Raw genomic sequence first — 20,197 nt, 5'->3', positions numbered from 1 at the left:
CACAGAGCCATTATGGGAGGGAACTCCTGATGATGGTAGGTCTTATTTGTAAGGGAGATAACCACTGTTTCTTGGTTGCAGCTTCTCTCTCTCTCTCTCTCTCTCTCTCTCTCTCTCTCTCTCTCTCTCTCTCTCTCTCTCTCTCTCTCTCTCTCTCTCTCTCTCTCTCTCTCTCTCTCTCTCTGATGAATTAAGGCTGGACGTGACATTCACATGCTTTATTAATCGTGCATTGTATTTATTTTGCATAGCTGAATCGATGCCTTCATCAGTTTAACTCATCACTCTTTCCAGCACACAGGTGTTTGTATTGTAGGTCTCTATACGTTACATTCTTCTAAGTTGTTTTCTCAAGCTTTTTTTGTTAACTTTGACATGGTGTGTGTGTGTGTGTGTGTGTGTGTGTGTGTGTGTGTGTGTGTGTGTGTGTGTGTGTGTGTGTGTGTGTGTGTGTGTGTGTGTGAACTTTGCTTATATTCACACAAGTATAGGGGAGAGTTTGTTTGTTTCTTCTGTTGTGTGTGCTTTTTGTCTTACTTTATTTACACTGCAAAGCAGTCAGGGGGTTACACAGGGAAGTGTTTTATACAGCAGCCTGATGCTGCACACTTTCTGTGGAATTTGATCTTGATCGGCGGGGATGTAGCTCAGTCGGTAGCGCGCTGGATTTGTATCCAGTTGGCCGCTGTCAGCGTGAGTTCGTCCCCACGTTCGGCGAGAGATTTATTTCTCAGTCAACTTTGTGTGCAGACTCTCCTCGGTGTCCGAACACCCCCGTGTGTACACGCAAGCACAAGACCAAGTGCGCACGAAAAAGATCCTGTAATCCATGTCAGAGTTCGGTGGGTTATAGAAACACGAAAATACCCTGCATGCTTCCTCCGAAAACGGCGTATGGCTGCCTAAATGGCGGTGCAAAAAACACGAGTGTACGTGGGAGTTTCAGCCCACGAACGCAGAAGAAGAAGAAGAAGATCTTGATCATTTCTTCTCAGTTTATTTTAAACATCTACAACAGTAGGGGATATAGCTCAGTTGGTAGCGCGCTGGATTTGTATTCAGTTGGCCGCTGTCAGCGCGAGTTCGATCCCAGGTTCGGCGGAAATTTATTTCACAGAGTCAACTTTGTGTGCAGACTCTCTTCGGTGTCCGAACCACCCCCCGTGTATACTACATTGGGTGTGCACGTTAAAGATCCCACGATTGACAAAAGGGTCTTTCCTGGCAAAATTGCTTAGGCACAGTTAATAATTGTCTACCATACCCGTGTGACTTGGAATAAGGCCGTGAAAGGTAAATATGTGCCGACATGGCTGCAGTCTACTGGCCGTATAAAATTTCATCTCACACGGCATCACTGCAGAGCGCCTAGAACTGTACCCACGGAATATGCGCGATATAAGCCTCATTGATTGATTGATTGAGTATTAGTTCAAAGAATGGGTATTTTACTTTTGGGGATGTGAGTGGCAGTGGGTCAACTGAGATGTGAGTGTGGCAGTGGGTCAACTGAGATGTGAGTGTGGCAGTGGGTCAACTGAGATGTGAGTGTGGCAGTGGGTCAACTGAGATGTGAGTGTGGCAGTGGGTCAACTGAGATGTGAGTGTGGCAGTGGGTCAACTGAGATGTGAGTGTGGCAGTGGGTCAACTGAGATGTGAGTGTGGCAGTGGGTCAACTGAGATGTGAGTGTGGCAGTGGGTCAACTGAGATGTGAGTGTGGCAGTGGGTCAACTGAGATGATCTACAGTGGAACCTCCCTTTCAACACTTTCTACCCCACCTATGTTGACCCCACCTATGTTGACCCCACCTATGTTGACCCCACCTATGTTGACCCCACCTATGTTGACCCCACCTATGTTGACCCCACCTATGTTGACCCCACCTATGTTGACCCCACCTATGTTGACCCCACCCATGTTGACCAAGTTTTTATTTAGCCGAGACCAGCTGTGCCGCAGCAGGTCACTCAGAATTGTAGTAACTGTGTAGTAACCGTGTATCAACACGGTGGAATGCAGGCGTCAGATCGACGTTACAGGAAGCGACTGAAGCTAACAGTCTGAGCGGATATATCCGTACCTGGTCAGATAGAGCCATATGAGTGGGTACGGATATATCTGACCTGGGAGACAGTGAGTTAAGACCTCCACAAATCTGAGAAAATCGGGTCTTACAAAAGGAGAGAGTGTTAAAATGGGTGTACATTTACACAAGCTATGAACAGAACATCTGAGAAAACACCATCTTTAAAGGGAGGGGTCTTCTTCTTCTTCTGCGTTCATGGGCTGAAACTCCCACGTACACTCGTGTTTTTGCACGAGTGGAATTTTACGTGTATGACCGGTTTTTTACCCCGCCATTTAGGCAGCCATACGCCGTTTTTCGGAGGAAGCATGCTGGGTATTTTCGTGTTTCTATAACCCACCGAACTCTGACATGGATTACAGGATCTTTTTCGTGCGCACTTGGTCTTGTGCTTGCGTGTACACACGGGGGTGTTCGGACACCGAGGAGAGTCTGCACACAAAGTTGACTCTGAGAAATAAATCTCTCGCCGAACGTGGGGACGAACTCACGCTGACAGCGGCCAACTGGATACAAATCCAGCGCGCTACCGACTGAGCTACATCCCCGCCCTAAAGGGAGGGGTCTTAAAATGGGTGTAGATTTACAGAAGCTATGAACAGAACATCTGAGAAAACACCGTCTTTAAAGGGAGGGGTCTTAAATTGGGGGTCTTAAAAGGGGGGTCCAATATATTGTTTGTTTGCAGGCGTATTATACGTTATTTGCGTGTTTGACCAAAATATGACATTTTACACAGATCGAGACAGTCATTGTTCTCCGAGACCGCGCTAGCGGTCGAGGTGAACAATGACTGTCGAGATCTGTGTAAAATGTCATATTTTGGTCAAACACGCAAATAACATTTATGTATCGATCGAATTCCTTTCAGGTACTATGACTTTGTTGTTGTTTTGACGATTGAACGAGCACACAAACACATGCATGCAATCCACATAAGCTTCATATTTGGGCGTCTCAGGTTGACCGAAACTTCAAAGGAACTACAAAACACACGTCATGTACTGACTTTGTTGTTGTTTTGACATTGAACAGCACACACACATGCAATCAAACACATGACGTTTTTTTTTTTTAGTTCCTTTGAAGTTTCGGTCAACCTGAAAAGCCAAATTATAAAGTTTTGTCGGCCTCTGACGTCACATGACTCAAAGAAAAGAAATCCAATCTCCAATCGATACATTGCTCACTACAGCTCTCTTTGGAGACTGGTATCTTCTCTTCGTTGTTGTTTGATGATCCTTCGCTTGGAGAGGAACATACTTTATTTCTGTGGGAAGGAAAGATTATCCAAATTTGAACACAGAAACCATGGTACCAATTAAACATGTGCCATTGCCACGCCCCTTCCAATCCCTCCCCCACTTGTAAAGTGATGTGTGCGTGTACACAAGTCACAATGCCAGAACAACATGGAATTTTTGTTTGTTTGTTTGTTTGTTTGCTTAACGCCCAGCCGACCACGAAGGGCCATATCAGGGCGGTGCTGCTTTGACATATAACGTGCGCCACACACAAGACAGAAGTCGCAGCACAGGCTTCATGTCTCACCCAGTCACATTATTCTGACACCGGACCAACCAGTCCTAGCACTAACCCCATAATGCCAGACGCCAGGCGGAGCAGCCACTAGATTGCCAATTTTAAAGTCTTATGTATGACCCGGCCGGGGTTCGAACCCACGACCTCCCGATCACGGGGCGGACGCCTTACCACTAGGCCAACCGTGCCGGTCTATGAAGTTGTGCACACATACCATCGGAGCTGCAGCATGCCAAGATTTCAAATATCAACATTTGACAGAAGTGCTCCAACTTCTGAGGTGTTAAGAACCCTAACACAGATATGCACCTCCCCTCCCTCCCCTCCCTCACCCCACCCCACCCCCCTACCACCACCAAATATTAAATAAATGTACAAGTAGTGCCGCACTGAATGTTAAAAAGGCTATGTTTCTGTCACAGGCCTCCTGTCCCCATGAATCTCAAGCGTAACACTGGATGGCCTTGGATGGACATCAAGAAAGACTCCTTCAAGCTCTTCTACTGAACAAAGCCACAAACCTGTAAAGGCTTCCTTCAAACTCTTCTACTGACTGCAGGCACCACTCTGTAAAGGCTTCCTTGAAACTCTTCTACTGACTGCAGCCACCACCCTGTAAAGGCTTCCTTCAAACTCTTCTGCTGACTGCAGACACCACTCTGTGAAGGCTTCCTTCAAACTCTTCTACTGACTGCAGCCACCACTCTGTAAAGGCTTCCTTCAAACTCTTCTACTGACTGCTGACACCACTCTGTAAAGGCTTCCTTCAAACTCTTCTGCTGACTGCAGCCACCACCCTGTAAGGCTTCCTTCAAACTCTTCTACTGAACGAAGCCACAAACCTGTAAAGGCTTCCTTCAAACTCTTCTACTGACTGCAGCCACCACCCTGTAAAGGCTTCCTTCAAGTCTTCTACTGACTTCCTTAAAGATCTTCCACTGAACGCAGCCACCAACCCATATACTCTGCTTCAGTGTGTGTGTGTGTGTGCTGGCATGAATGTGTTCGTGTGTGTGCGTGCGTGCTTGCGTGCATGACTTGTGTGTGTTTTTGTGCGCACTAATGTACGTGTGTATATTTTTAATTGTGTAAGAAAGCATAAGATACTAGGCTGCATAATTTACTAGGCTAAACAGGTAATTACCATTGTATATGTATGTACTTACTTATTCCGTAAGTATGTTTAAATTTAGTTTTTTGTGTGTGTAGTTTGAAAAAAAATCTTTTTGCTGTCAGTGGATGTTTGAATCAAAGGAGTTTTAATCACCACACTATGAGGAAAGACGGTCTTATATTTTATTCAGAATTAAGTCTGTTGTTATTGTTTCATCAAACCTGACATTTTAATCAAGGTGATTTTAAAAAAGAATTGTTTCTTTTATGATTCATGTTTTAAGTAATATTTTTGTGAAATGTTAAGTTGAATGCTCCTTGTAGATATGAACTATGTTTTTCTAAACCTTTTGAAGAAATAGAAGAATAGCCACCAAAAAGAAAAGGTTTGCTGATGAGATATATATACTCCAGATTTGTTTTTGGTTTTTTTAATCTTCATAAAATGGAAGAGATCACTTGTTACGAGATTGACTTTAAATGATGAGAATTAAATAATAAGACGTAATTGGTGCACATTAGGATCACAACACAAGGGCGTTAGGTATGCCCATTAGCTTTTGGTTCACCTGAGCAATCAAGAGAGTCTGAGTAATGAGAGGTGTTATAGAAATTAACATTGAGGTTTTCTCAGATGTTATTTATGCTATACCTTTATAAATGTACACACTGCTAGGTTTTGATGACCTAGGGACCTGACGCAAGTGTTGTTGACCTTCATCAAATGTCAAGGTCACAATGAGGTCAAGTTTGGGTTAAAAAAAAAAGGAGGACAATTATCGATTTCTAACAGATTTAGGAAACTAGAGCTTTGAAACTTCACACTCTTTCAGGGGTTGATGACCCCCAGACATGGCACAAGCTTGGTACACCTTAGTCAAATTTCAAGGTCACAGCAAGGGTCATTTTGGGGTTTTAAAAAAAAAATGCTTGGATGTTTTTGAAGCCAGAGCTTTTAAACTTTATGCACTCCCATAGTTTGATGACCTTTAGCCATGACCCAAATATTGTTGACCCTCATAAAATGTCAAGGTCACAGTAAGGTCAAGGTTTGATCAAAAATGAAAATTGTCTTGATTTTTTTAATTTTTGAAGCTAGATCTTTGAAAATTCACTTGCTTACAGGGTTTGATGATCGATAGACATGACCCAAGTCTGGTTAATCTTGTTCAAATTTGAAGGTAACAAGGGGGTCAAGTTCAGGTTAATAAGTTGGAACTTCTCATTTTCTCAAATATTTACGGAGCCAAAGTGCCAGATAATTTCTGCGTCATATAATAACTAAGACGAAAGTGAGTTGTATGAGCATTCGCTATTCTCTTTTCTAACCTGGATGTCTGATATAAAGTGATCCCTGTAAAAGAAATATTTAATCCAAATGGTGATCCTGAAGGTTAAGTGAACTCTGGCATATAAAGTATTAATAAAATGACACGGGGATTAATGCTTTAATTTGGGTTTGAAATTTGTTGCAATAATTTTTTGGCCAAGTTTATGAACACCTGTGTCTACTTCGACCCCCCTCCCCCCCTGATTTTTTTTTTTATAACTTTTCTGCAAGCTCTTTCTTTGATATTATGGAATCCACACTAACAAATAAGTGAAGATTTTTTGTTGAATTATTAGTTGTTGGAAAGCATTGATTTTTATGGGTGCTACTCATTGCTGTCAAAACGGGTGTTAAGTTTCATGTGCAAAGTGCATTCAAGTTGCAAGAAACTGCAACTGTCTAATTTGTAGTCACACAGACTGTCATGACTATTTCGTTGCTTTCGTTGAATGTACTTGCTGTTTTAGTCTTTTACTTTAAACTGTGTACATATATGTATTCAGTCAAGTTTTTTTAGGTTGGTGTAATGGACCAAGTATTCATCTTGCTCAATTCCGTGTTGTGATTCTGTTAAAAAAAAATAAGTGTACCTTTGTTGCGACGTAAACCACCATAGATCAGCCCAGTCCCTCGTTTCTTTGACGCAAGAATTAGCAAGTGGGGCGAGGAAGTAACGTTTCTTGGTCAATTCTCGCCGCGAGGATAGCTTGGATTTGGCGAGAGTAGGCAAGCATGCCTTGGAGGTGTTCGCTACACGAGAAAAAATGGCCGCCGCACAGCTGCCAATCCGAATTGGCTGTTCATGGCTGTTTACCGACCAGTGCAGATGTCCTTTTCGGTATCAACCAATGGGGTTTAATTCTGGCATAGCTACACATCAAACCTTTTCATATACACTCTCGCTGTCGCTTAGCGAGAGGCTAGACGCAAGCAACAAAGGTCAGGCTTTTACACATGGACACATGCCAAATATCTACAACCAAGCTGCTTTCTGACATAATTTTTGTGGGTTTTTTTTTGTGCTGAAATAATTTTGCAACTGAGGCCTATGTCAGTCAGTCTGCAAAATTAATTCAGCAAAAAGTTCCTGGTGTGCAAAGAAAGCTGCCGGCTGTTGATTGTCGGTGTGTGTCCAAGTGGATGCTCACTCTCATCTGACTGGACTGATCTGTGGTGGTGTACATGATCCTGTACACCGAAGGAAGGTACAGTGGAACCCCCCTATCAAGACACCCCCCCCCCCCCCCCCAATTCAACACTGCCTCTCTTTTAAGACCATGTTTTCTCAGATTTTCTCTTCATAACCTCTTCACATTTACTTCCATTTTAACATTTCCTCCTTTTTAAGGCCTGATTTTATCAGATTTGTTGAGGTCTTAAAAGGGGGTTCCATTGTTTTGCTTTAACTACACCAAACTTTGTCAGCTTTCATAGCTGCTGGGTCTATGGCGGAAGTGGGAAGCTCTTCCCCTTTTGCTGTTCATGTGATGCACTGCTGCTTTGACCTTTGGGTGTCATACCTTCATTTCTGCAGCTGAATTCTCATGAAAGTCTTAAGCCCACTACTAACTACAGCCGAACTAGGTCGACGGAGGTTACACCGTGCCTGGTTCGGTGTACTAACTAGCGGCGAAATGTATCGGTGACACCGGTCACATGATCAAGAAATATCACGTGAGAAGACTCGTGATCTGTTGACAGCGTTATAGCCGTCAGTATTGTCACTCTTCAAGGATGAAGATACAAAAATATTCAACCAATAAAAAGTCAGTGCGCCGATGACGCGCCGAATGTTTGCAGGATTGTATCGGCGAACCACGAACGTTACAGCGGCAACCCAAAAATAGGGGAATCCCCAGATTTGATGACGCCGCCGCCGAACTAGTTCAGCTTGGTTCGGCTGTAGTTGGTAGCGGGCTTGAAATACCTCACTTTATGTTGTTGGTTTTCTTCTTCCTTTTCTAGTTTGTTTGTCTGTCAGCATGGCGCATCATTTTTGTTTTGTTTTGTTATGCGTGTATTTGTACAGTGGTACCTGCGATGAAAGGACGCCCTTGGGACCAGCTAAACGTGTCCCTACATTGCAGGTGGCCTGTCATGACAGGTACATTTTGGTCGAGATAATAGACAAAGGGACCACAAAATGTGTCCTTTTAAGGGAGGTGTCCTCTCATCGGAGGGGCCCCACATTGCAGGTGGCCTGTCATGACAGGTATATTTTCGTAGATAATAGACAAAGGGACCTCAGAATGTGTCCTTTTGAGGGAGGTGTCCTCTCATCGGAGGGGCCACACATCACAGGTACCACTGTAGTGCATAGGCAACTTTGTGCAATGAAATAAATGCTGAGGTACATGTGGAGGTACTTTTGGAACTCGGGTCCAAATTACAACTTCGGCAATACTCATGATGGTATTCAATATATTACATTAGGTTTCGTAAGTTAGAGCAGGTGAAATTAGTTCCTTTTAGTTGCATATTCAATATACTACATTAGGTTTGATAAGTTATAGCAGGTGAAATTAGTTCCTTTTAGTTGCATGCATAACTTACCACATGTTTTACAAACTTGATCATTGATGTGATCATCAACATGTTTGGACCCAACATTCAGGCACAACTAGAGTCAATGTCGAGCAAAAACAAAATAGCTATGCTTTTTGGCAGCCACCCTCTGGTCATTGGGACAAATAAAATAAGTATGAAGAACAAACACTGGGGAACATTTCTTCTTAACTACTTAGTTTTGTGAAGATATGGTGAACACACTTTCTTTCTGTCTTGTTTTTATTTTATTTTATATTTAGCGAGGTTGTGACATTTTACTGGATCAGGATGATCATGTAGTGTTGTTTTAGTTTTTGTACAGATGTAAATTGTTTACAACTGTTTTGGAAACTGTTCATTTACTGATTGTAGATTTCAGGTTGTAGGACCAGATTTGTTTTGTTTAGTTCAGGTTGTTGTATTTGCTTTGGAAGTGGAATAACTTTTTTGTTTTCCTTTGTACTGGAAACTTGCATTCTCCCAGTATTGTACTATGTTGCAAGCCCCTGGAGCAAATTTTTTGATTAGTGCTTTTGTGAACAAGAAACAATTGACAAGTGGCTCTATCCCATCTCCCCCCTTTCCCTGTCGCGATATAACCTTCGTGGTTGAAAACGACGTTAAACACCAAATAAAGAAAGAATATGCATGGAACTATTACATCAATACAGCTTTACAAATTATTTGAATCCGCATGGAATGGTGCCTTTTCATCTAATACATGTCATATAGGTGGTTTCATGTTAGTCCATTCATCAAGAGATTCATGTGGACTGGTCGATACTGAGGAATGTATTGGTATCTGTTGTATTTGTGCCTTATATTCACGAAAAGGGTTATATGTAGCAGCAGCTGCTAATTGCTGGATCTCCATAATAAAGTATAATAATTTACTTTTCAGCAGATGTTGTGTTGCATTTAGACCCCCCCTCCGCTCCCTTCCCCACTACCATCCAGTGTACACATCTTCTCCAGTCATGAATAGTTTCTCGATGATGCACAAACAAGCTTTCCAACTTTGTCGCTATCTGTACAGCATACAAAATTCTCTTTCAGTTCCCCCCTCTCTCTATGTTCACTTCCTCACCCCACCGTTTACTTTTTGCAATGGGCCGATGGTGTACTCAGTAAACTATTTGTTTGTTCATTAATTCTCTCTCTCACGCACACGTTTTTACACCCAAACATCACAGATTCTGCACTCAACAAAAGTAAAGGAGAAGGTCTTCAGCTAATGTCACCTGTAACTTTTATTGAAAATCCCAGCTGAAAAGTTTGTGTCATAGAGAACTCACACCATTCAGGGCTTGACACTAGGGAGACTGGGGCTAACGTGACAGCCCCGGCCAAATCACAATTGTTTTACTCATTTACATCCTCTCTGGATTGAATAGAATTTACACGTTGACAGATAACAAAATGTTCTCTAGAGAAGCTGTAGTCTACAGATGCCCAGTAAACTTCAATGGTAACGTTGTCACATGTCAACTCAATCAATGATTGTGTAATGAAACGAGGCACTAAATATAGACTGTAGTCAATAATGATCCAAATCAACCACTGACATGGGTCACAGCCAGACGTGGTGCAAACGAAGCAGTTTTACACCTGGGTCTTGGCATACAACACTCAACACATGGCCTAGGGAAACAAGTGTTAATAGAAAAACATACAATAGAAACGAAAAAGAAAACGTAACCTATCGATGAATGTTATTTTGAGCTGTCCGAAATACACTGCTTTTTTTACACACTGCACTAAGCAGGTGACATACAAAAAAGCAGTTCAAGTAACAGATTCTTTTGGCATGCTCCTAGGTTCATTCATTCTTCTCTCTCTCCCCCACTCTCTCGTTCCTTGCATGCTCAGTCTTTCCTTCCCTCTCTCACTTTTTCTTTCTCACTCTCTTGCACACAGTACAGAGTAACACTCTCTTTGAATGAAAACAGAAAGAGAAATGTGTGCAAGAAATCTGTATGACGTAGAGAATATGGTACAAAATAATCATGAGATGATGAGTATACAGGTTTGCACAATCCAAATGTCCACACGCCAGAAACACTGTGCATGATGATAACAGAGAAAGACACCTCACGCATATTCAGATGGGATGCACTGAACTCAGTATTACTTTAAAAATAACGGGCTCATTAAGTTCATAACAAAAAGAAAAGATCACACCACAGACAAATTGACTTGTGCCCATGAGGCTAAGAAAGATGCATCAGTGCATAAGGGAAACACACGATGCTGAAGACAGGTTCACCACCTTTCATGGTACACACAAAACAAAGAAGAAATTAAGGAAAACACAAACAGCACTTGAAAGCCTATGCACAACGCTGAACTGAGGACACTGAGTAGACGTAACACGCACACTTGAGACTCGCAACCACATACGACACGCATCACACATGTCCCACTATGCACAAAAAGGAAAGACGCGAAAGACAGATCATGTAAATACTTTTTCATGACCACAATGCTTGTAGTGTTTTTCACCGTAAATCAATGAAGCAGAAGAGGATTGATGGCTGTAGAAACCACCTCTCTTGGTGCACACAAAATGAGCCAACAACAATGAAGCCACTGGGTAAAGGTGAGAAGCCAACGAGATGCCAAGTGTCGACTACACGCTTGCAACTTTCAGGCACCCAGTTCTATTAGTTCACGACGCACAGCACAATTTTTAGGGGAGGGGGTGGGGGTTATCATCAGCACAGCCCCTCAACTCTTAGTAGGGAAATACAGCATTCAATCCAGTACAGTAAATGTATATGCTTGGTAGCAGTATATTTCTCCAGCGACACACTCAAAACACCGACTTTTACAGCTTTCAAGTTGAAGACACAAAAAGTCAGTTAACAGGAGACCGACATTTAAACGCATTTGTAGCCTCTTATTAGTCTGAATTTAGCATTGTATATAATCAAGTCCTTTTGAACATCAAGATCTAACAGCAAAACATCCAGTAGTTCATATCATCTAACTCACAAGAGCATGTTCTAAAATTAAAAATACATGTACCAACTATCTTTAAAAAAAGAAGAGAAAAAAGACAAATGTGAGGAAAACAAGCCGAGATTTTTTTAAGAAGCCAAAAACATTTCTTCATTTTTCTGTTTTAAATGCGAACAATCACAACAAAAGAATTACATTTGGTAATCACAAGCAAATCAAGCTTCAGGATTTTATATTATTCCCAGAGTCATTTATATTCCTTTGTCTTTGAGGTTAAGGTACAGGACTGATTCCGAATCACTTCATTAAGGGAACACATGTTAGTTTTGATGCCAATTACTTTGCAAGTATGGGAAACAAATGCAAATGAAAAGTATTGAACAGTTTTTACTGAACAAAAAAGCTTGCAAAATTTGAACTAGGCACAGTAATCTGTAACTCTATGTTAGTTTTGATGCCAATTACTTTGCAAGTATGGGAAACAAATGCAAATGAAAAGTATCGAACAGTTTTTACTGAACAAAAAAGCTTGCAAAAATTTGAACTAGGCACAGTAATCTAACTCTTACAACTCCAAGTCATCACACACATATTAGATATATATTTGGAACACTCCTCCCTGCCTATTTCAAAATAAACTTGCAGTTATGTTGAACTTTCGCATTGTAAATTCAGGGCCATTTTTCTACTGAAATCTAAGGCTCTGAATTTGCAGAAATTGCTTTTGTAAGCAGAAGTCATTTAAATTACCATTCAAGTTACGGAATGACTTTACAGATGCGTTTCATTTACATGGGGTTTAGAAGATTTACATCAGAGCCGTCATTTTTAGAACAAAAGTGATAAGCAAAAGGAGACAAATATGGCGGAAAAAAGACACAAATGACCAAATTATGCGCAATTTGGGAGCTCATTCCGTCAATTAATTTCATTAAAATTATTCTTTGCATTGATGAAAGTGACTTGTATCAAATATTAACTGCACTGGACTGTGAGCTTTGGATTTACAACGCTAGAGTTTAACATTATCTGAACTTGCTTCTAAATAGGAAACACTTTACCCAAAAATAGTATTTTTTTCAACATAGCCATATTCCTGCTAGTCTGCTCGTAAAGCCAATTTTGACACAGAAAGCCAATTTTCAGATGAAAACAATCCTACTGCGTTCCAACAATTCACACTGCTTTTCTTTAAAATTAGACATATTTTGTAATATTGTTTGGATCTCCAGGAATAATTACCGTATTTGACGGACTACAAGCCGCGACTTTTTTTCCAAAAAAAATCGCATTGCGGCTTATAAAAAGATGCGGCTAAAACGTTACCTAAACTTGCATAGCATTCACCTAATGGAAGTCGCCGCGGATTTTCATTTCGCTCGATTAGCGATTACCGGTACTTTATTAGCTCTCTACTCAAGACTCGGCGCTTTTCTCTTTCTTTCGCGAATCTTCGTTTGTCACCAAGTCGTCGTGACAAGATAGCGTACAGAGAAACACCGGATGTATCAGGATCTCGCGCACGTGAGATTTCGGTTTTTTTGTGTCTCGCGATAGTTGGAGGAGCGAGAGCCGCCATGTTGTGTTTTCGTCTGCTCGAAATGTGCGCAAAAGTCGTAAATCATCCCCAAAAAGCTTATTCTGGGCGGGACTACATGTGTGTGTTGGTTACAAATTGTGTGTGTGGTATTTTTCTTCAAACTTTTTCACTTTTCTTCTTTGTTTCACTTGTTTATTCTCGGAGCCAATTTCGCCAAATACCGTACTTTCGTTTGCCTGGTTGTTTTGATTGATTGACACGATCTGATTATATTTTTTTCGATGGCAGCTAATATAGTGACGCGGCCTATACGTGGCTCGTCCCAATTTTGTTGTTAAAAGTCGGGGGTGCGGCTTATAATACGGTGCGTTTTGTAATCCGTCAAATACGGTACTTACTGCTACAAAAATGTGAACAGCTTCATTTAAGTCTTAGGACATTCAGAAGTGTTGAAGAGCCTTTTCTGCAACTTCCTGTACAATATTCTATGAAGTTGAACTATTTATAAGCTACATACAATACATTTTCTATTACTCATAGTCCCACACCTTTACAATTTCTTAAAACCTGACTTTCACGTAAATATGTCCGCCAACACTCAAATGTGATACATTAAGCATGGTACTGTACATGTTTTCACCTATGCTTCATCTTTACCTAATTTTCTTGATGTTGATGAGAAGAGGAGGAGAGAAGGGCATTTAACAGAAGCAGACATTGTGCCTTTAAAAGAACATATCTATATGCATTAAAATGTAGCAATTTTAGATGGTAGCTTAATTATTCTTGGTAAAAGTTTGATATGCATGTTTCACACATATAAAAAGATAGAATAAATAACTGCAATTCACAATCAAAAAGGAAAGAATAAATAACCATGTTACCTATCATATACGAATAAACAGAATGCTTTCAAAACAAATGAATAAATATCTAGTCTTTAAATTGGTATTACAAACACCCAAGCGCACATACACAAACACACAAAATAACACATGCAAACTTTCAACTGCTTCACTTTTTGTCCACTTAAACCAAAAATGTTCACCTCTGTCATTTACTGGGGATATCGATTCTACTCATATTGCAAAGTAATTCACTCAGCAGGTTTCAAATTACTGTTCACAACAGTTTGTCAAATTTTTCATTTCATTTTCAATTTCATTTATATTTTCATTACTTTATTGTCCCATCGCTGGGAAATTCGGGTCGTTTCCTCCCAGTGGAAAGCTAGCAGCAACGGAGTCGCGCTACCCAGGTGTCTGCGTGTTTAGGTGTATTCAGCCACCTGCACTTATGGCAGAATGACCAAGGTCTGTTACGTGCCATTGCGGTGACACGGGGGTGGGACATGGCTTCCGTCTCTGGGTCTGCACATACAGTTGACCCGTGTCCGTCCCTAAATGCCTAAAATGAAGAACCAAATGTATACATGGATGTAACCTGAAATGTGTAACATGCAGTAGCCTTTCACTTCCCCCCAAAGCAAGGGGGAATTCTGTTCACAACAATCAAAGACTTCATTTCACCTAAACGACAGGAACATTCAGATTGTTCATCAGCAAATGAGTAATAAGCAAAACTTCTTGACATCTAGTGAAGCTGACCACAAGAATGTCTCAACAGCTTGTCATCAGTGTCTGGTTACATTTTTTAAAGCAAGGTTATTTTGAAGGGTAGGGCAGGCTATTTTCTCGTGCTGCACAATTACACTATCTGAACCAAAGAGGTGAAAGACCCTTCCCCACCTCCCATGAAGAAACCTTAGGTACTGATCACAAATTTTTTTCCGTTGGTCGTTTCATTTCATCCTTTAACAACAGCAAAGCCACAGGATCAAAACGCAAAATTCAAATACTTCCATACGTACTCATTAAAGATTTGTGATTTACATGTTGAAATTTGGAAAGCGAGACCGATAAATTGACTGAATAATTGGTGGATTGATCAATCATTTACACCTTTGTTTCACAAAACGAAAAGACCATAACCACATGAAAAAAAACAGAATTTGCTAATCAATTTTTACATGAAGTGAGCATGCCAAACTTTTTTTAATAAGCAAATTTGAGAGCCAAGTTTTCAAGTACCGTATTTGACGGACTACAAGCCGCGACTTTTTTTCAAAAAAAATTGCATTGCGGCTTATACGTTACCTAAACTTGAATAGCATTCACCTAATGGAAGTCGCCGCGGATTTTCATTTCGCTCGATTAGCGATTACCGGTACTTTATTAGCTCTCTACTCAAGACTCGGCGCTTTTCTCTTTCTTTCGCGAATCTTCGTTTGTCACCAAGTTGTCGTGACAAGATAACGTACAGAGAAACACCGGATGTATCAGGATCTCGCGCGCGCGAAATTTCGTTTTTTTGTGTCTCGCGATAGTTGGAGGAGCGAGAGCCGCCATGTTGTGTTTTCGTCTGCTCGAAATGTGCGCAAAATTCGTAAATCATCCCAAAAAAGCTTATTCTGGGCGGGACTACATGTGTGTGTTGGTTACAAATTGTGTGTGTGATATTTTTCTTCAAACTTTTTCACTTTTCTTCTTTGTTTCACTTGTTTATTCTCGGAGCCGATTTCGCCAAATACCGTACTTTCGTTTGCCTGGTTGTTTTGATTGATTGACACGATCTGATTATATTTTTTTCGACGGCGGCTAATATAGTGACGCGGCCTATACGTGGCTCGTCCCAATTTTTTTGTTAAAAGTCAGGGGTGCGGCTTATAAAACGGTGCGTCTTGTAATCCGTCAAATACGGTAGTAGGCCATGGCATGTAGTCGTCAATTTTGAAATTCTCATTACGACTACCACCCAGCAAGTTTGATATATCAAGTAAAAGGGATGAGTAGAAAGAACATATTGTAAAAAAAGTGTTGTCCTAAATCCTAATCTATTTGCAGGCTAAAGGTAAAAACTAAAAGTTGCCTTCCTTCCCCCAAAAATTGTGAAAACCATGATAGATGTATCCTCTCTTGTACATGCAGTACCTTTACAGTGGGATACTAACCACCAGTTATTAGCCTTAGTCAAGCAAGGACACCAAATTTCATGAATGAATGTTTGTAATTTCCGCTGGTGCAAACAGGATTTGTACAGCTTCATTTTGGCTCGTAAGGACCTCTACTCCGATACAGCCGGCCATGACACCAGTTTGTTGAAATGTTATGCTATAGATATCACTTAATTTTTCAACTGTCTTCTTCACATGTTCTGAGTCTGACAGCGGCTTTTCTGGGAGTGAAAGGCAGCAACAAAGTGAAAGTAACTTCCTGAATGAAAAGAGCTATCAGAACAAACGAGGAACAAATGTGGAGACAGCACTTCACCTTACAGACAAGAAATTCGAACAGACTTGTAAATGCATTTATAACAACCGTTTCAAAAAATAAATAGGAGGAACTGATTCATACAAAAAAGTACATATCAAATATGGTTTGAAAAAAAACAACCCTTGGACACAGAACAAAAACAAAACCACATACAGTCACTTGAAAGATCAGTCAGCATAATACCAAATAATTAACAAAAAATGACAGGTGCTTCTTGTCTCAAGAACAAAGTAATTAATTTTCCACAAACACATCATTTATACAAACGCACTGAAAATAAACATTAACAAGTTAAAAGGAGTCCAGATCGGAATATATAAAGATTTTTCAAGACAAAATAAAAATCTGTTCAACTTACAAAAATCATGTACATACCTTTTACCCCTAATCTTCCTTTTATTACATCTAATGGTAAAAGTTTCCGTTTTGTAGATTTCTCTCTTCCCCATTTTCAACAATTGAGATAAAAATAAAATACAGCTGCCCTTTTCCTCAAAATTAAACAATTTGCCTTAATCTTGTCCAAAAATATGCGCTGATTTACTTTAAATTCAGTTTAATATGCCGCACACTGCAAGTAACTTTTTTGTAACAAAAAATAACTACATGGGATAGTTCTGAGGAAAAAAAAATCCAGCTAAAAACACTTTCCAAATACATGTTTTTGCAAAAGACAGCAAAACCACTGAAAACCGAAAGATGAAAGTAGTACAAAGCTTTCATTCTCTTGATACAATACTGCATGATGTTTTGAGTCCATTGTGTGTGTTAATGAGGATGAGAGGGTTGAGGTTCTCTCTACCATGCATGTTCAGTCACATGCATGCAATCTCTCTTGCATTCACAACACACCAAATAATCACGACTTGAGTTTAAAGTTTTCTCTTATTCTGTACACACATCATCAAAGGACTATTATTCCGAATATTGAGATGGCTTAAGCCTTCCAAATTTCACAGACCGCACAGCAAGATAACAAATTTCTCTACCTGTTTCAGACATTTCTTAAAAGTCTTGTTTTTTTAAAACACGTAATAACATGTTTGAACAATTCTAATGAAAAACTAAAAACAAACAAAATTTGTTAATACTTGGTTACACTGCATTATAGCGGACATCCTCGTTTCATTTCATATCAAGCAGGCAATCAGAAACATCAAAATCAAACAGTTCTTCAACCATGCACACAAAAAAGCAACTGGGTTGGGGTAACCAGAACAAAAGGAAAATCACGGTAATGAAGAAGAAGTGGCAGAATCCAAGCAAGAACAATTCTGACAGAAACATACAAGACTGTAATGAATAATTAGATTCATTATAATAATTATATTAGGCGAGAATACACTGCATACCTACAAACAGAATCATGAAAACTTTGATACATAAATATATAGATATATATATGTAACATATTTCAACTATTCAACAGTACTATCAATATTGTATGTGCTTTATCATGAAATGCACAAAAGACCTAACATCTCTCAAAATGAGAACTACATCAATCGCTCCACAAATGCAACTTTACAACTGATTTTACAACTTGAAAAGTATGCAGAGTATGCAATATTTCATTTTGTACCCTATACGTCATGTACTGCAAGATATTCATCTAACAGATATAACAAATTTACATGAATAAGTGTAGGGTATAAATATGCAGGGATGTGAAAGTCTGAAAAAAAGGAAATGTATGTGAAGAATTGAAAACAATATTAATTAAAATGAACAGAATGGTCTGAAATGTTGGAAGAAACTAAATAAACAAAACAAAACAAAATATTCTGATTTTCAGCACTGGGCAAAGAAAAAAAGTGAGAAGTGGATGACTGGAAAAGAAGACAGTGTTGGAAGTGATGATTAGAATTCAGCTGATTTTTTTCTTTTTTGGATTTGATTTGCTGTTCGCTCTCAATGAAGAGTTGCCACACACAAGTTTGATAATATAAAGCAGATATCCTGTTGAATGAACCTCCTGCATAAATTTGTACAGTGACACAAGTCCTTGCCATCTCTGTGGCACTAACTTTTCCCCAACAAGCCACACTAACAAGACAGCGCAGTGTGACAGGCCGAAGACAGTTCGCACACCTCAGTCTTGGACACACATCAGATCACAAACACATGGGCCGTTCCTTCTCTTACAACATCTCCAACAGCGCCCACGCAGATAACCTAGGACTATTTGTTGCTTCTCATTGAAAAGTTTTGACAGTTGACATGAGCGCAGGTCAAAATGATTGTTTTCACACAATTGTTCCACTTCAAAACCAAATCTAAAAATTCAACGTACCTTTGACAAAAATATTAATGTGGTTTTGAATAATGTACACAGTACACAGAACAACACTACACAGCCAATGATACTCGTTTCTGTATTGATCATTTTTAGTGCTACCTCGCCACAGCATTTAAAAAAAACAAAAAGGAAAAAAAACATTAAATGAGCCAAGTATTCCCATCTGTCAGTTAAAACAATTACATCTTCCATTCATTCGTAAAAATGCTTCTGCAGTCACATAAGCCTGCATGCATGCACACCCACAAATACATGCTCATATACACACTGACGTGTAAGCTTACATGTGCGCACAAACTGAAGTTTCCTGTCATCCAATAGTCACAGATGTAGTTAATCCATTGCTTCGTGCAGAGAAGTAAAGCAGACAGCCACAGCTTACAGAAGCAATCCTCACATACACAAGATGGAACTGGTTATGAGAGGTTTGGCATCGGTTCTAACAGCATGTCGCACACACACAAAAAGAGGCCTCGGTTCTTTTCTGATCTTGATGTAGCGTGCTTCTCAACTCACCCCCCCCCCCCCCCCCCACCTGTTTCTTTACCCTCTTGCAAATCCTTCTGCCACTTCAGACAAAAACCATGCTCCCTTGCACACACACACTCACTGTACACTCTTTCTCTCGCCCTCTCAGACATTTCATCACACTAATCTATGAAAACACTTTTTGTTAAGCAGTGTCTCAGTCACTATGATCCGAGGACGATCAGTCATGTTGGGATGAAGAGAAGGGCCATCCCATCCTACTCTCCTTGCAGAGGTCTCAACAACAACAAAAAGTTCGAAGAAAAAGAAATTTAGCCGTCTCCTCTCCATTGAGCCTGAATGATATAATCACATGCACACGCAGGGGCGACCCGTATGGCTGTCTCCGTGTGACCAAGCAATCTGTCTGACTGCACGCATGTGGTGGTGTGTGCTTGTGCGTGGGTGGGTGGAGAGAGCTGGGGCCGCCTGTCAGTCTGACTTGCAGTGAAACAGGCGCATGGACTCAAGGAGAAGCAAGAGGTGCATCACATCATGAGATTGTCCTGGTCACGCCACGGCCAGGCACATCACAGTAGCTCGTATTGGCGAAGGTGCATTCGCTGAATGATATCTCGACAGTCATTGAACACCCGTCGGATGTTCTCTGTGTCAACAGCACACGTAAAGTGAGGATAACAGTAGTGACGCCCGTCTCCACTTGCAGTGCTGATTCTCTGCAAACACACCACAAGATCATTAGTGTTACAAGACACACACAAACCATAAAGAATGGTGAACATCTCCAACCTTCTTTGTTGGTTCTGAGTGGTATTTTCAAATTTGATATGTAAATCAGCTCAAAGCCATATTCCTCACCCACACACAGACACGCACAAAGATATTGAAAACAAAATCTGTCATCAACCTGCGGCAACCTTGAAAAGTATCCTTATTTGATTGCTGATATTTTACC

General features: G+C 40.4%; 2 protein-coding genes across 5 annotated transcripts in view; one reads left to right on the top strand and one right to left on the bottom strand.

Moving 5' to 3' along the window:
• Positions 1–9,521, top strand: part of LOC138959809 (nucleoporin SEH1-like) — a 33,231-nt gene extending 23,710 nt beyond the window's left edge. For 2 of the 4 annotated variants that reach the window (XM_070331433.1, XM_070331454.1), the window contains one exon: positions 4,054–9,521. In XM_070331433.1, the coding sequence (XP_070187534.1) occupies positions 4,054–4,138 (85 nt within the window). In that variant the 3' untranslated portion in view covers positions 4,139–9,521. The remainder of the gene's footprint in view (positions 1–4,053) is intronic. The other 2 variants (XR_011453802.1, XR_011453803.1) reach the window with 2 other exon arrangements.
• A 332-nt stretch (positions 9,522–9,853) lies between these two features.
• LOC138959829 (guanine nucleotide-binding protein G(s) subunit alpha) overlaps positions 9,854–20,197 on the bottom strand; it is a 39,902-nt gene continuing 29,558 nt past the window's right edge. The window contains exon 10 of the mRNA XM_070331465.1: positions 9,854–19,958. Coding sequence (XP_070187566.1) covers positions 19,812–19,958 — 147 coding nt within the window. The 3' untranslated portion in view covers positions 9,854–19,811. The remainder of the gene's footprint in view (positions 19,959–20,197) is intronic.

Source organism: Littorina saxatilis, linkage group LG1 (genome assembly GCF_037325665.1).
Source record: "Littorina saxatilis isolate snail1 linkage group LG1, US_GU_Lsax_2.0, whole genome shotgun sequence".
In the NCBI taxonomy this organism is placed as follows: domain Eukaryota; kingdom Metazoa; phylum Mollusca; class Gastropoda; order Littorinimorpha; family Littorinidae; genus Littorina; species Littorina saxatilis.
This window is presented reverse-complemented; position numbering and strand designations above follow the sequence as displayed.